The 17,551-nt window shown below is 41.3% G+C and overlaps 2 protein-coding genes across 2 annotated transcripts in view; one reads left to right on the forward strand and one right to left on the reverse strand.

Moving 5' to 3' along the window:
• LOC139547632 (zinc finger protein 271-like) overlaps positions 1-17,551 on the reverse strand; it is a 271,214-nt gene that overhangs the window by 145,994 nt on the left and 107,669 nt on the right. The window lies entirely within an intron of this gene.
• Positions 1-17,551, forward strand: part of LOC139552039 (zinc finger protein 91-like) — a 55,454-nt gene that overhangs the window by 2,794 nt on the left and 35,109 nt on the right. The window contains 1 exon segment of the mRNA XM_071363394.1: positions 5,234-6,333. Coding sequence (XP_071219495.1) covers positions 5,234-6,333 — 1,100 coding nt within the window.

Genomic DNA, 17,551 nt, shown 5'->3' on the forward strand with positions numbered 1-17,551 from the left:
GTCAACCTTGTTCAGGTTATCAATCAACCTACCAGGGTAGTTACAAACAGTACAGAAATGTAATCATCAACATGTTTTGGTCATATCTTTACTAATGCTGCAGAAATGTGTTTGAAAGCAGTATCCAGATCCATCAGATGTAGTGATCACAATATAGTAGCCATGTCTAGGAAAACCACAGTTCCAAAGGCTGGGCCTAATATTGTGTAAAAGAGGTCATACAATCTTTTGTAGTGATTCCTATGTTGTTGATGTAAATAATATATATTTTTTAAACAAAGATAAATGACATAAAGAATGATTGTAAAAATCTTTGGAGCATCTTCAATGAAATTTTGGTTAAAAAAAATCAACAATGACTATTTTACCTTTATTTAACTAGGCAAGTCAGTTAAGAGTCTAGGTACAGTGGGTTAACTGCCTTGTTCAGGGGCAGAACAACAGAGTTTTACCTTGTCAGCTCGGGATTTCGATCCAACAACCTTTTGGTTACTGGCCTAACGCTCTAACCACTAGGCTACCTGCCGCCCCAGAGCTACCTGTCTAACAGAACACAGAGAGTGTTCTTTAATGGAAGCCTGTACAACAAAATCAAGGTAGAATCAGGAATTCCCCAGGGCAGCTGTTTGGCACCTGCTTGTTTCAATCTTTACCAACAATATGCCAACGACATTTGAGTAAAGCCAGTGTGTCTATGTATGCGGATGACTCAACACTGTACACGTCAGCTACCACGGCAACTGAAATGACAGTAACACTTCACAAAGAGCTGCAGTTAGTTTCAGAATGGGTGTCAAGGAATAAATTAGTCCTAAATATTTCAGATTACCTTAAATTACATGGCCTACTATGCTAATTCTGTAGCGGTATTGTTAGAGGGGGGTAAAGATAAAGATTTTGTTGGGGAGCCAGGCAGGTATTAACCCTAGTTATTAAAGTGAGTTATTACCTAGTATAACATTATTATTATTATTAAATATTATTAAAACCAAAAGGATGAAAGTAGAATAGATAGAGTAGCGCTTCCAGACACATTCTAAACATGATGGAGTCATAAAGGAGGACTGTAGCATCTAATGATGAATTACTATGGAGTCTGATGCTTTAAAGGAAAAGTTTAACGGATTTTTTCTCTCTCCCTGTAGTGCTGTAATGAAACAGCTGCAAAAATGTGACTCGTGAAGTTGCTGGATGCGGGCCTTGCTCTGCTGCTTTGCCAGTTAATTTGTTATTTTATTACAGCTAAGGCCTTTGTCTTTCACCTGGAGTTGGTTATTTATGTCTGAGAAAAACACACTTTTCAACATAAAACATATACAAAATAAACCCAGCAAATCTTTTTCAGGACCCTGTCTTTCAAAGATTATTTTAAAAAATCAAAATAGCGTCACAGATCTTCATTGTAAAGGGTTTAAACACTGTTTCCCATGCTTGTTCAATGAACCATAAACAATTAATGAACATGCACCTGTGGAACGGTCGTTAAGACACAAACAGCTTACAGACGGTAGGCAATCAAGGTTACAGTTATGAAAACTTAGGACTCTAAAGAGGCCTTTCTACTGACTCTGGAAAACACCAAAAGAAAGATGCCCAGGGTCCCTGCTCATCTCCGTGAACGTGCCTTAGGCATGCTGCAAGGAGGCATGAGGACTGCAGATGTGGCCAGGGCAATAAATTGCAATGTCCGTACTGTGAGACGCCTAAGACAGCGCTACAGGGAGACAGGATGGACAGCTTATCGTCCTCGCAGTGGCAGACCACGTGTAACAACACCTGCATGGGATTGGTACATCCAAACATCACACCTGCGGGACAGGTACAGGATTTTTTTTATTTTATTTATTTAACCTTTATTTAACCAGGTAGGCAAATTGAGAACACGTTCTCATTTACAATTGCGACCTGGCCAAGATAAAGCAAAGCAGTTCGACACATACAACAACACATAGTTACACATGGAGTAAAACAAACATATAGTCAATGATACAGTGAAAAAAAAATAAGTCTATATACAATGTGAGCAAGTGAGGTGAGATAAGGGAGGTGAAGGCAAACAAATATATGTATAAATAAATAAAAATATAAAAAGGCCATGGTGGCGAATAGAATAGAATAGGATGGCGACAACAACTGCCCATGTTACACCAGGAACACACCAATCCCTCCATCGGTGCTCAGACTGTCCGCAATAGGCTGAGAGAGGCTGGACTGAGGGCTTGTAGGCCTGTTGAAAGACAGGTCCTCACCAGACATCTGGGCACAAACCCACCGTCACTGGACAAGACAGGACTGGCAAAAAGTGGTCTTCACTGACAAGTCGCGGTTGTCAGTAGTGATGGTCGGATTTGCGTTTATTGTCGAAGGAATGCGCATTACACCGAAGCCTGTCTGGATAGGGATCGATTTGGAGGTGGAGAGGCCGTCGTGGTCTGGGGCGGGGTGTCACAGCATCATCAGACTGAGCTTGTTGTCATTGCAGGCAATCTCAACGCTGTGCGTTACAGGGAAGAAATCCTCCTCCCTCATGTGGTACCCTTCCTGCAGGCTCATCCTGACATGACCCTCCAGCATGACAATGCCACCAGCCATACTGCTCGTTCTGTGCGTGATTTCCTGCAAGACTGGAATGTCAGTGTTCTGCCATGGCCAGCGAAGAGCCCGGATCTCAATCCCATTGAGCACGTCTGGGACCTGTTGGATCGGAGGGTGAGGGCTAGGGCCATTCCCCCCAGAAATGTCCGGGAACTTGCAGGTGCCTTGGTGGAAGAGTGGGGTAACATCTCACAGCAAGTACTGTCAAATCTGGTGTAGTCCATGAGGATGAGATGCACTGCAGTACTTAATGCAACAGGTGGCCACACCAGATACTGACTGTTACTTTTGATTTTGACCCCCCCTTTGTTCAGGGACAAATTATTCAATTTCAGTTAGTCACATGTCTGTGGAACTTGTTCAGTTTATGTCTGTGGCATTGTTGTGTGAAAAAGCTGCACATTTTAGAGTGGCCTTTTATTGTCCCCAGCACAAGGTGCAACTGTGTAATAATCAAGCTGTTCAATCAGCTTCTTGATATGCCACACCTGTCAGGTGCAAGGATTATCTTGGCAAAGAATAAATGTTAACTAACAGGGATGTAAAAAATTCTGCAATCTTTTTTTTCAGCTCATGAAACATCCAACACTTTACATGTTGCGTTTATATTTTTGTTTATTGTAGTTACTCTCAGTTTTAGGAACATCTTCCCAAATATTTCACTTTATTTTTTACTTTACCCAAAATATGACATCAGCAGTAGTCAAAATGTTAAATCTGTGAAGGTCTAAATAAGAAATTGGGCCATTTAAACAGCAGGTGTCGACAACGGGGAGAAGTTACTGATGTGCTTTATGTCTTCGACGTAAAACAAGTTTTGGACTTCCACTTAAAATTACTTATTTACTTATTTTATGTTTAAGGAAGTGTGTACAGTCGTACACACTTCCTTAAGTTTTGAGAATGACACAAATATGAATTTTCACAAAGTCTGCTGCCTCAGTTTGTATGATGGCAATTTGCATATACTCCAGAATGTTATGAAGAGTGATCAGATGAATTGCAATGAATTGCCAAGTCCCTGTTTGCCATGCAAATGAACTGAATCCCCCCCCAAAACTGTAAGCTTCAAAAGGAGGGTGGTGCTTGGAATCATTGTTTTTCCTCTGTCACCCATGGTTACCTGCAAGGAAACACGAGCCGTCATCATTGCTTTGCACAAAAAGGGCTTCACAGGCAAGGATATTGCTGCCAGTAAGATTGCACCTAAATCGACCATTTATCGGATCATCAAGAACTTCAAGGAGAGCGGTGCAATTGTTGTGAAGAAGGCTTCAGGGCACCCAAGAAAGTCCAGCAAGCGCCAGGACCGTCTCCTACAGTTGATTCAGCTGCGGGATTGGGGCACCACCAGTACAGAGCTTGCTCAGGAATGGCAGCAGGCAGGTGTGAGTGCATCTGCATGCACAGTGAGGCAAAGACTTTTGGAGGATGGCCTGGTGTCAGGAAGGGCAGCAAAGAAGCCTTTTCTCTCCAGGAAAAACATCAGGGACAGACTGATATTCTGCAAAAGGTACAGGGATTGGACTGCTGAGGACTGGGGTAAAGTCATTTTCTCTGATGAATCCCCTTTCCGATTGTTTGGGGCATCCGTAAAAAAGCTTGTCCGGAGAAGACAAGGTGAGCGCTACCATCAGTCCTGTGTCATGCCAACAGTAAAGCATCCTGAGACCATTCATGTGTGGGGTTGCTTCTCAGCCAAGGGTGTGGGCTCACTCACAATGTTGCCTAAGAACACAGCCATGAATAAAGAATGGTACCAACACATCCTCCGAGAGCAACTTCTCCCAACCATCCAGGAACAGTTTGGTGACGAATAAGGCCTTTTCCAGCATGATGAAGCACCTTGCCATAAGGAAAAAGTGATAACTAAGTGGCTCGGGGAACAAAACATCAATATTTTGGGACCATGGCCAGGAATCTCCCCAGACCTTAATCCCATTGAGAACTTGTGGTCAATCCTCAAGAGGCGGGTGGACAAACAAAACCCCACAAATTCTGACAAACTCCAAGCATTGATTACGCAAGAATGGGCTGCCATCAGTCAGGATGTGGCCCAGAAGTTAATTGACAGCGTGCCAGGGCTGATTGCAGAGGTCTTGAAAAAGAAGGGTCATCATTGCAAATATTGACTCTTTGCATCAACTTCATGTCATTGCCAACAAAAGCCTTTGACACTTATGAAATGCTTGTAATTATACTTCAGCATTCCATAGTAACATCTGACAAAAATATCTAAAGACACTGAAGCAGCAAACTTTATGGAAACTAATATTTGTGTCATTCTCAAAACTTTTGGCCACGACTGTAGGTCGCATTCTGTATCATACAGCTATGAAAGTTATATATTTAGAACCACCTGCTGACTGGAATCCAGCGACGCCTGTGTCTTAAGTGTCCAAGAACGGTTTAGTTTTTTGTGTTCTGACTTGTAAAACAGAATGAATAAGTAATGTAAACATTATCAGTAATTACCAGGATACTCTACAACATTTGTTTTAAAATCACACCAAGATTGTTAAAACTAGCCTTAGGTTATTGAGGGATCTTATTAGGATTTACCCTCGTAGCAAGGCCGTTTTATCATGTGGAGGTTTCATTCGGGTCTCTATTTTAAAAAACACATTGTCTTTGGCAGGAGAAAGACCAGACTCAGAGGAACCAGAGCCAGGGACGTCCAAACCAGCAAGACGACACCAGTGCTCCCACTGTGGAAAGGCTTGTAACCACTTATGGGAGCTGAAACAACATGAGAGAATACACACAGGGGAGAAGCCCTACCACTGTTCCGAGTGTGGAAAGAATTTTAGCCATAAAGGAAACCTGAACCAACATGAGAGAATACACACAGGGGAGAAGCCTTACCACTGCGTCCAGTGTGGAAAGAGTTTTAACCTGTTAGGGTCCCTGAAACGACATGAGCGATTACACACAGGGGAGAAGCCATACCACTGTTCCCAGTGTGGAAAGGGTTGTAACCTCTTATGGGAGCTTAAACAACATGAGAGAATACACACAGGGGAGAAGCCTTACCACTGCTCGCAGTGTGGAAAGAGTTTTAACCAGAAAGGACACATGAAAGCTCATGAGAGAATACACACAGGGGAGAAGCCTTACCAGTGCTCCCAGTGTGGAAAGAGTTTTAACAAGTTAAGGAACCTGAAAGTTCATGAGATAATACACACAGGGGAGAAGACTTACCAGTGCTCCCATTGTGGCAAGTGTTTTAACCAGTTAGGGGCCGTGAAACAACATGAGAGAATACACACAGGGGAGAAGCCTTACCACTGCTCCCAGTGTGGAAAGTGTTTCAACTGGTCAGGCGATCTGAGAAAACATGAGAGATTACACACAGGGGAGAAGCTTTACCACTGTTACCAGTGTGGAAAGGGTTGTAACCTCTTATGGGAGCTGAAACAACATGAGAGAATACACACAGGGGAGAAGCCTTACCACTGCTCCCAGTGTGGAAAGTGTTTCAACTGGTCAGGCGATCTGAGAAAACTTGAGAGAATACACACAGGGGAGAAGCCTTACCACTGCTTGCAGTGTGGAAAGAGTTTTAACCAGAAAGGACACCTGAAAGCTCATCAGATAATTCACACAGGGGAGAAGCCTTACCACTGCTCCCAGTGTGGAAAGTGTTTCAACCGGTCAGGTGATCTGAAGAAACATGAGAAAATTCACACAGGGGAGAAGCCTTACCATTCCTCCCAGGGTGCAAAGCTTTTGCCCATTTAGGAAGCATGAAAGAACACATGAGACTGCACACAGAGGAGAAGGCTTACAAAAGCTCAGACTGTGGGAAAACATATTACTCATCACAGTCACTTAAACGTCATTAGAGAATCCACACAGGAGAGAGAAATTACTTCTCTTAGCGTGTATATTGATATTTCACATCTAATTGACTTAAAATTCATCAGAGAACATACACAGTGCTCCCGTTAACTGATATTGTTGACTGATAATGTGTTTAACTGTTTTTACCATATGAAATTGCTTCTTCCAATTATTGATAAACATGTACCTGTTAAGAAACTGACTGTTAGAACTGTTAAGGCTCCATGGATTGATGAGGGATTTAAAAACTGTATGTTTGAAAGAGATGGAGCAAAAGGAGTGGCTAATAAGTCTGGATGCACATCTGTACTGCAAATTGAGAAATTATGTGACCAAACTCAACAAAAATAATAAACTTTATTATGAAGCCAAGATCAATGATAGAAAGAATGATAGAAAAAAAACGTGGGAAAATTTTTTTTTTAAGAAAAGCACTGCAAGTATTGAATTTTGTCAAGTTAGTGTGGGAGAGGTGGAAAAATTGTTATCAATAATGACATTGACAACTTAGATGGGAAGCTACTGAGGACAGTAGCTGACTCTATAGCCTTTCCTATCTGTCATATTTTTAATCTGAGCCTGAAGGAAAGTCTTTGTCCTCAGGCCTGGAGGGAAGCCAAAGTAATTACACTACCCAAGAGTGGTAAAGCGGCCTTTACTGGTTCTAACAGCAGACCTATAAGCTTGCCAGGTCTTAGCAAACTGTTGGAAAAAAATGTGTTTCACCAAATAAAATGCTATTTCACTGTAAACAAATTAACAACAGACTTTCAGCATGCTTATAGAGAAGGACACTCAACATGTGCTGCTGACACAAATGACTGATGATTGGTTGAGAGAAATTGATAACAAGAAGATTGTGGGAGCTGTACTGTTAGATTTCAGTGCAGCCTTTGATATTATTGACCAAAACCTGTTGTTGAAAAAACGTATATGCTATGGCTTTTCAACCTATCTAACATAACTCAAAGGGTTTTTAATGGAAGCTTCTTTAATGTCAAACATGTAAAGTACCGCAGGGCAGCTCTCTAGGCCCTATACTCTTTTCTATTTTTACCAATGGCCTGCCACTGGCATTAAACAAAACATGTGTGTCCATGTATGCTGATTATTCAACCATATACACATCAGCAACCACAGCTAATGAAGTCACTGAAACACTTAACAAACAGTTGCAGTCTGTTTTGGAATGCGTGGCCAGTAATAAACTGGTCCTGAACATCTCTAAAACTAAGAGCCTTGTATTTGTTACAAATCATTCCTTAAGTTATAGACCTCCGCTGAATCTGGTAAGGAATTGTGTGGCTATTGAACAAGTTGAGGAGACTAAATTACTTGGCATTACCTTAGATTGTAAACTGTCATGGTCAAAACATATAGATTCAATGGTTGTAAGGATGGGGAGAGGTTTAGCCGTAATGAAGAGATGCTCTGCTTTTTTGACACCACACTCCAAAAAGCAAGTTCTGCAGGCTCTAGTTTTGTCTAATCTTGATTATTGTCCAGTCGTGTGGTCCAGTGCTGCAGGGAAAGACCTAGTAAAGCTGCAGCTGGCCCAGAACAGAGCGGCACATTTTGCTCTTAATTGTAATCAGAGGGCTGATATTAATACTATGCATGCCAGTCTCTCTTGGCTAAGAGTTGAGGAGAGACTGAGTGCATCACTTCTTCTTTTTATAAGAAACATGAATGTGTTGAAAATCCCAAATTGTTTGCATAGTCTGTAAGGGAATTCTGCCCTATGTGCACACAAGAGACCACAGGAAAACTTATTTGATCAGAGGTTAGTTTGTTTAATAAGGATTGCAACCCGGAGTATACACTTACAGAAATTTGCAAGCAAGACAATCAGTTCAAAAGATGTTTTTTTCCCTTTTTATCCCCTACTGAGGATCACCCCGCCCAGGGTGATGTCCCTTAACTTTAATACCATATAAGCTCATAATTAATAGTTGCTAATACAAAGATGTCTCTGCTAGGCGGAGTTCAGCTTATTGCGTTATTGGGAGTTAGTTTCCCAATCACTAGTCCCCTTATTGCTGTCATGTAAGACTGGAAGTGAGACTGGAACATAGTATCAACAGGAACTCTTAGTTCCCTTTATCCATCTGGTACCTAAAATATAGTTTCAACACACAGACATCTGACTTTGTACAGTTGACCTTTTCATGCACTTGCAAGGTGTCAACCACTGATTCTTAATCTCAAGCTAAAGCAACACATGAATCATTGTACTTTTGTCATCACAGGTGTTCCTATAATGTACAGATATCATCAAAGTTCTTACAAGTCAACTTACACACAGCTCTGACACACACACTTATCCCACCAGACATGCCACCGGGGGTCTTTTCACAGTCCCCAAGTTTCCAGAACAAATTCAAGAAAGCGTACAGTATTATATAGGGCCCTTATTGCATGGAACTTCCTTCCATCTCATATTGCTCAAATAAACAGCAAACCTGGTTTCAAAAAACAGATCAAGCAACACCTCACGACACAACGCCTCTCCCCTATTTGATCTAGGTAGTTTGTGTGTATGCATTGATATGTAGGCTACGTGTGCCTTTTACAAAATGGCCATAGAGAGGCTTTTTAATCTCTATTTTGGTTAGGCCAGGGTGTGACTCGGGTGGGAATTCCAGTTTCTTTATTTCTATGTTTTCTATTTCTTTGTTTTTGGCCGAGTGTGGTTCCCAATCGGAGGCAGCTGTCTATCGTTGTCTCTAATTGGAAATCATACTTAGGCAGGCTTTTTTCCACCTGTGTTTTGTGGGTAGTTGTTTTCTGTGTAGTTGATTTGCCTTACAGAACTGTTTGTTCTTTTTGTTATTTTGTTCAAGCTTTTTTTGATTAAATAAAAATCATGAACACTTACCACGCTACGCTTTGGTCCATGCCTTCCGACGAGAGACGTGACAATTATGTGTCATGTTTTGTGTTAGAGTAGCTGCTGCTTTTGCAACAGCTAATGGGGATCCTAATAAAATACCAAACTCTGTTATTCTCTCTGAGCTCAGAAATAAAGAATCTTGGTTTGACTTGGACTCCAGCAGATCCTTATTTTATAATATCCACATCAACTCTCCCACGGATTGCTGTTTATCATTGTCTCAATGAAGAGTTCCTCGTTCCACTTTCCTGGGGTCATTTACAAGCCTCCCACTGGTTGAATAAACGTTGTTTCCACGTCATTTCAACAAAACAAATCCATGTGATGTTAGATCAATGTGAAAAACGGATTGGATTTGTAAAAATCCATCAACATAAGGTATTTTCATGTTGAATTAACTTTAGTTGACGACTGAAAGACATGTAAATAGAAACTAGATGCTGAACTGACCAGTGGGCTGGCTTCCGGGATTAGCGTGCATTGTGTCAAGAAGCAGTGCGGCTTGGCTGGGTCGTGTTTCGGGCTCTCGACCTTCGCCTCTACCGAGTCTGTACGTGAGATGCAGCCATGGGACAAGACTGTAACTGCCAAAATAAACTTTTGCTGTTAAATTCCCATGTACCGAATGAAAAATAGAAGTTAAATGGATTTCCATTACATGTTCAAATCTACTATGGTTTCTTTTTTTTACATTATATAGAAAACTGCACTGTAGCCAACAGCTCACAGATACAGTGGGGTAGGCTACCTACGTGATGAGATTATTATGGATAAGAGAGATTTTATTTTATCAAATGGCAACCAAGCATCAATCATGTCACCAGAATAAGACCATCAAAATGTATTGGAAAGGAGCATCAAGCTCATCACATGCAGTTTCACCACCCTGTGAAGTTCATAACTTATTTCATCTGTAGCCTAATAAACTGCATGGGTTCCTAAGTCGTAGAGGGAGGACCACACAACATATCATCACGTGACTCCAAGTTAACTAAGATGTGATGGTTATTATATAAATATTTGCTCATAAAGGAGTTTCCACCTCCATTTCTCACTTAGACATTTTTACTGACACAAAAAGACCCCACCATGTAAAACAAACTAACAAATTGTCTGTCTGCATTTATAAAAGTGTACAGGCATATCCTGTTTCCGTCAGCCCGGTCATTACTTTTGAAATGGTTGGATCAATATCCACCTTCATGATATGGATGAAGCCTGATTTGGAATGTCTGAGCCTGATTTGGAATGTCTGAGTAGTTCTATATGATGTCATAATACACCCCTCTGATAATCAAGTGATATTTGGAATGTCTGAGTAGTTCTATATGATGTCATAATACACCCCTCTGATAGTGATCCATTTGCTCCATTGTTTCCATGTCAGTTGGTTTCCCACTCTGATGATTTATATCTAACAGAGGGGCTTTAAAGGAATAGTATGGTGACATCTTAGCGGGGCTTTAAATAAATAGGATTATTAATCATAAACTCCTACAGCAACAATACACTGTGGCTTTGACATCAAGAAGAGAATGGGCTGATGGGTGTTGGTGCTACTATACAGGTAAGGCTGTCCAATATAAATGTTCAATACACACAATAGGTTGATCAGTAGCCAGTTAGTTAGCTGCTACGTTTTTAGCAACACAACTCGCTATCAACAAAGTCAAAATGCCCTCCAGGCCTGGTGGTGGCAGCAGTGTACTACATCAACTGTTTACCAGAGCTTCCTGAGGGGAAACAATTAGGCTGTATATAGCTTGATTTTGGAGCCAGCAGCATACCACCCTACTTCCCACAGCTGGCTTGCTTCTGAAGCTAAACAGGGTTGGTCCTGGTTGGTTATGCAAACATTTGTTTATTAGATTATGTTTATCATTAAGAATATTGTTTTATTTCTAAATGGTCACGCCTTGCTTTGGTCATGTGTTCTCTTATGGGTCAATCATTTTAATTAGAATATAGCAATTACGGTGTCTCCTCAATCACTTCCAGTGCCTTTGGAAAGTATTCAGATTGGGGACATTGCCTTGTGTCGGGTGCCATCTTTCAGATGGGACGTCAACTGAGAACAGCATGCATGGGAGGAAACTGTTTACAATTTGGCTCATGCATCCTCCCTTCTCTCCCCTGTAACTATTCCCCAGGTTGTTGCTGTAAATGAGAATGTGTTCTCAGTTGACTTACATTGTTAAATAAATAATAACCATGTTTCCATCCAAAGTTGTTTAATTAGGATATATACAAATATGATGATGTCATAGTGAATTCATGACATGTGAATGAACAAGCCTTTTCATACTTTATAACATGGCTATATACAATGCCTTCAGAAAGTATTCAGACCCCTTGACTTTTTCCCACATTTTGTTACGTTACAGCCTGTGTATTAAATACTTTTTTCCCTCTCATCAATCTACACACAATATCCCATAATGACAAAACAAAACAGGTCTTTAGAAATTGTTGTTAATTTATTAAAAAATAAAAAACTGAAAAATAACATTTACATAAGTATTCAGACCCTTTACTCAGTACTTTGTCGAAGGACATTTGGCAGCGATTACAGCATTGAGTCTTCTTGGGTATGATGCTACAAGCTTGGCACACCTGTATTTGGGGAGTTTCTCCCATTCTTTTCTGCAGATTCTCTCAAGCTCTGTCAGGTTGGATGGGGAGCGTTGCTGCACAGCTATTTTCAGGTCTCTCCAGAGATGTTAGATCGGGTTCAAGTCCAGGCTCTGGCTCGGCCACTCAAGGACATTCAGAGACTTGACTCGAAGCCACTACTGCATTGTCTTGGCTGTGTGCTTAGGGTTGTTGTCCTGTTGGAAGGTGAACCTTCGCCCTCAGTCTGAGGTCCTGAGTGCTCTGGAGCAGGTTTTCATCAAGGATCTCTCTGTACTTTGCTCGGTTCATCTTTCCCTTGATCCTGACTAATCTCCTAGTCCCTGCTGCTGAAAAACATCCCCACAGCATGACGCTGCCACCACCATGCTTCACCCTAGGGATGGTGACAGGTTTCCTCCAGATGTGACGCTTGGCATTCAGACCAAAGAGTTCAATCTTGGTTTCATCAGACCAGAGAATCTGGTTTCTCATGGTCTGAAAGTCCTTTTGGTGCCTTTTGGCAAACTCCAAGTGGGCTGTCATGTGCATTTTACTGAGGAGTGGCTTCCGTCAGGCCACTCTACCATAAAGGCTTGATTGGTGGAGAGATGCTTGTCCTTCTGGAAGGTTCTCCCATTTCCACAGAGGAACTCTAGAGCTCTGTCAGAGTGACCATCAGATTCTTGGTCACCTCCCTGACCAAGGCCCATCTCCCCCGACTGCTCAGTTTGGCCGTGCCGCAAGCTCTAGGAAGAGTCTTGGTGGTTCCAAACTTCTTCCATTTTAGAATGATGGAGGCCACTCTGTTCTTTGGGACCTCCAATGCTGCAGAAATGTGTTGGTACCCTTCCCAAGATCTGTGCCTCGACCCAATCCTGTCTCGGAGCTCTACAGACAATTCCTTCTACCTCATGGCTTGGTTTTTACTCTGACAGTCTCATAATAAAGGGTCTGAATACTTACTGTTATGTAAAGAAGGTATATTTTTTATCTTTAATAAATGTTTCTATAAACCTGTTTTAACTTTTGTAATTAAATGTTTTATATTTAACTAGGCAAGTCAGTTAAGAACAATTTCTTATTTACAATGACGGCCTACCGCTGAACAGTGCCTTGTTCAGGGTCAGAACAACAGAGTTTTACCTTGTCAGCTCAGGGATTCGATCCATCAACCTTATGGTTACTAGCCCAATGCTCTAACCAATAGGCTACCTGCCACCCCAAATTATGGGCTATTGTGTGTAGATTGCTGAATATATATATATTTTTTAAATCAATTTTCAAATAAGGCTGTAACGTAACAAAATGTGGAAAAAGTAAAGGGGTCTGAATACTTTCCGAATGCACTGAACAAACATCACATTGAATATTCACCTCACTTTTGAAAAGCTCCATGAGGAAGAAAGGATTCCCAGATTATCTTTTAGATGTTCTGTCTGCAGGATGTTCTGGGTTGATGGCTGTTGGAGAGGGGAGGGGCAGTTGAGTGAGCTGGGGACTTTTATTGCCCTGCCTCTGGGAGCCTGTCAGCTTGTGACATGATGAGAGAGAGTGAGAGAGGACCTACCTGTAAGATATATGTGTTATAAATGTACTTCTATTTGAAGAGGTTTTTGACCATTCAGGGACCTAATCTCAAACACTCATGAAAACATGAAAAATATATTGTCCACACGAAAGATAGAATTTGGTAATAAAAAAGATTTTTCACAAGTTATATGCATGAAAATAAATATGTTTAAAAAATGTGACATTTTGGAGAGGTTTTTGCAGACTATATGGGAGGCCTAAGCCTTGTTATGGATACATGTCTATAAAGAATGACTGGTATAAGATATCAGCTCCATTTTTGCGGCACATGTTGACAAGATGTTGGGGAATCACTGGAGGGGAATATTGACCAACTGAGCATCTCAGTGTACAGTTCAATAAACACAATAGGCATTTTGTTACATTTCAGTCTTCTGTGATGTATTTAAAGTGTCATATTGGGATGCAAACTCAAATATGAATACATTTAAACTGTATCTGACATGGTACTGGTGTCTTCTTTTTTAAAACCCATAACCATGTGTGTGAAGTGTAAACAACAAAGGGCACCCCCCACCATAACAAGATCCCGCAACAGAAAGCTGCACAATATGTTGAGTAAAGTATTTTGCTTACCATGACTATATCAAACCCTACTCCATGTGTTATCACTATCATGTATCCTACCATGACTATATCAACCCAACTCCATGTGTTTCCACTATCATGTATCCTACCATGACTATATCCAACCCTACTTCATGTGTTGCCACTATCATGTATCCTACCATGACTATATCCAACCCTACTCCATGTGTTACCACTATCATGTATCCTACCATGACTATATCAAACCCTACTCCATGTGTTTCCACTATCATGTATCCTACCATGACTATATCAAACCCAACTCCATGTGTTGCCACTATCATGTATCCTACCATGACTATATCCAACCCTACTCCATGTGTTTCCACTATCATGTATCCTACCATGACTATATCCAACCCAGCTCCATGTGTTGCCACTATCATGTATCCTACCACGACTATAACCAACCCAACTCCATGTGTTGCCACTATCATGTATCCTACTTAGCTGAAGCTTTGATCCAGTGGAAGAAGTATTGAGGAGCAGGGAGGTTAAAGGTCACTTCAGAGACAGGAAGGGCAAAGGGGCATGAGCTCTACACAGGTAGAGCCGTATCTGTCCATGTTACCTTTTGCAAAGTGGACACTGCTTCATGTGGCAACAGCAACAATCACATAAATAGTCCATATGCCACTGGGTGAGAGAATTTTTCATTGTATTTGGGCACCATTATGTGAGGTGTTATTATGTGTTGTTAGCGATGAGCTTTGGTCAATTTAGCTAGGAATATGCCACCCTCTTCAACCTGTCACCTAATCCTGCCTAATGGGCAGGTCAGCCCTGGAGGAAAGTATTGGCTGTAAGAAGGAAGAGAAAACATAACATCTGGTTGTTTTAAAATTACTTCTTATGACATTGTTTTCTAATCTGTGTTACCCACTCCAGTCAGCAGATGGCGATATGAGTATTTCAGGTGATGCTTCTTGCGTGACGTATAATCTAGTGGACGGGACAGGAGGCTTCTTCAACAGCGACAAAAGGCTTCGGATTCAACCAACGCGGTGGTTTGTAGCGAACATTAAACTGAAACATTGAAGCTCTTTAGACCAATCTTGTGTATATTAATATTAGTGTGTAGAACACAATTACATATCTACCGTAATTTCCGGACTATAAGCCGCTACTTTTTCCCACGCTTGGATCCTCGCGGTTTATACAATGACGCGGCTAATTTATGGATTTTTCTTTCACAAGATTCATGTCGCCAAAAAACTGAGCACCGTCACATAATGTGACGTAAATCGAGCGCGCTCAAACTTCCCATCATTCTGATTACGGTATTCATTTTGTCACCCATGGCAGAGACACGGAGAAATGCATATGATGCAGTTTTCAAGTTGAAGGCGATCGATCTGGCTGTTGGAAAAGGAAATAGAGCTGCTGCACGGGATCTTGGCCTTAATGAGTCGGTGATAAGACGTTGGAGACAGCAGCGCGAGGAACTGACTCAGTGCAAAAAGACAACAAAAGCTTTCAGAGGGAAGAAAAGCAGATGGCCCGAACTAGAAAATGAGCTTGAAGACTGGGTCAACACACAGAGAGCAGACGGCCGAGGTGTTTCAACTGTGCAGTTTCGACTGAAAGCCAAAACAATCGCCACCGCAATGAAGTTTGAGGATTTTAGAGGTGGACCATCGTGGTGTCTAAGATTTATGAGACGTAAAGGCCTGTCCATCAGGGTACGGACGAGTCTGGAGGTAGAAGCTTTCAGAATCAAAAAGGAGGAAGATGCCATAACATTGAACGTAGAGGAAGAACCTTTTGGAGTAAAAGAGGAAGAGGAGGCTATCTCAATAAAAGAGGAGAAGGAAGACGTTTTGGCAGTGAAAAGGGAGGAGGAGTCAGAATATCCGATTAACACCAGTGAGTACTGTCTAAAAATCAGGGGCAAAAACTATGCAGTTCTTGAACTAATGTGTGGGTTTAAAGGGGCATTCTACTGAAGTTCTACACTTGAATATATTGTTCAGTACTCAATAAATTGTTAAAGGGGCAATCTGCCATTGGTACATATATATTTTTGGGACTTTTAAATGAGATGTATTTAATTATCCCTGTTGTCTGTATTAAAGTGCACTTCATCTAATATAACAGGCTTTTAAAATGCAAAATTGGTGCATAATTATTATTTAAAGTATCAAAGGGCACCCATTTCATGGAACGACCCTTTTACATTTGCATCACAAACAATATTTTCAAAAAACATAATATGCCCTTTTAGACATATTAATAGCTCTTGTAAGACCCAATGATTGCAATAGAATATCATAAGTTTACTATCTGTTTGATGTTGTCATTCACACAGGAGAGAGACATGACTATGGTGGATCCTCTGGGGATCCTCAACAACATCCTGATGCTGACGAGTCAGAGAAGAGTCTCTCCAGATCAGAACACCAGATGGTACAGCTTGGTCTGGTCTAGCATACAGCTTGCTCTATCAGGGTCTGGGCTGAGTTTCTGTAAATAACTTTATGACAACAGTGACATCAGCATCCATAATGATATGTGTCTGTGTACCCTCTTTATGGTTACCAGGACAACGCTAGCCCTTCCTCCCTCCCGGAGTCCTCGTGTCGTGCTTCTCCCGGTAGCGCCTTACTGCTGGGTATGAAGAGGTTGTCTGTGCTGCTGGTGGACTGCAGGAAAACAACGGGGCTGAGTGGAACTGTGAGAGGAGGAGGAGAGAAGAAAGGATCAGATTTGACTCATCAAAGTAAGTGCTGTAGTTTAGTTTGAACAAATACAATAGATCTGCCCACGGGTATCTGTTACCAGGACAACCAGCAGAGTTCTGTTAGTTAACAGGAAGATAGACTGGTATCTGTTACCAGCACAACCAGCAGAGTTCTGTTAGTTGACAGGAAGATTGTCTGGTGGATATGGATGTTATGAATATCATAACACTGAAAAAGGATTCTGCTAATGAAAAGAGAGAAACCAATAGACCATATAAAACCTTGATGAAAGTTAGCTTTAGAGAGAAAGTTAAAAGATGATCCAATATAAGGTGCTTGTTTTACAAAAACCTTTCCTTAAAACATGGATGTTACATTGTCTGTCCCAGTCAACCCCCCTATCTTTACAATACTGTTGAACAGGCAAACTAAACTCAAGACACTGTTAATGAATTAACTAATACTGGAGGAAAGCTGTGATCAGGCTGCCCACTCAAGAGAAAGCTTCAAACTGTAACCAGTGCCGTCAACCTGGTTCAGGTTATCAATCAACCTACCAGGGTAGTTACAAACAGTAGAGGAATGAAATCATCAACATATTTTGATCATATCTTTACTAATGCTGCAGAAATGTGTTTTAAAGCAGTTTCCAGATCCATCAGATGTAGTGATCACAATATAGTAGCCATGTCTAGGAAAGCCACAGTTCCAAAGGCTGGGCCTAATATTGTGTAAAAGAGGTCATACA

Source organism: Salvelinus alpinus, chromosome 2 (assembly GCF_045679555.1).
Source record: "Salvelinus alpinus chromosome 2, SLU_Salpinus.1, whole genome shotgun sequence".
Classification (NCBI taxonomy): domain Eukaryota; kingdom Metazoa; phylum Chordata; class Actinopteri; order Salmoniformes; family Salmonidae; genus Salvelinus; species Salvelinus alpinus.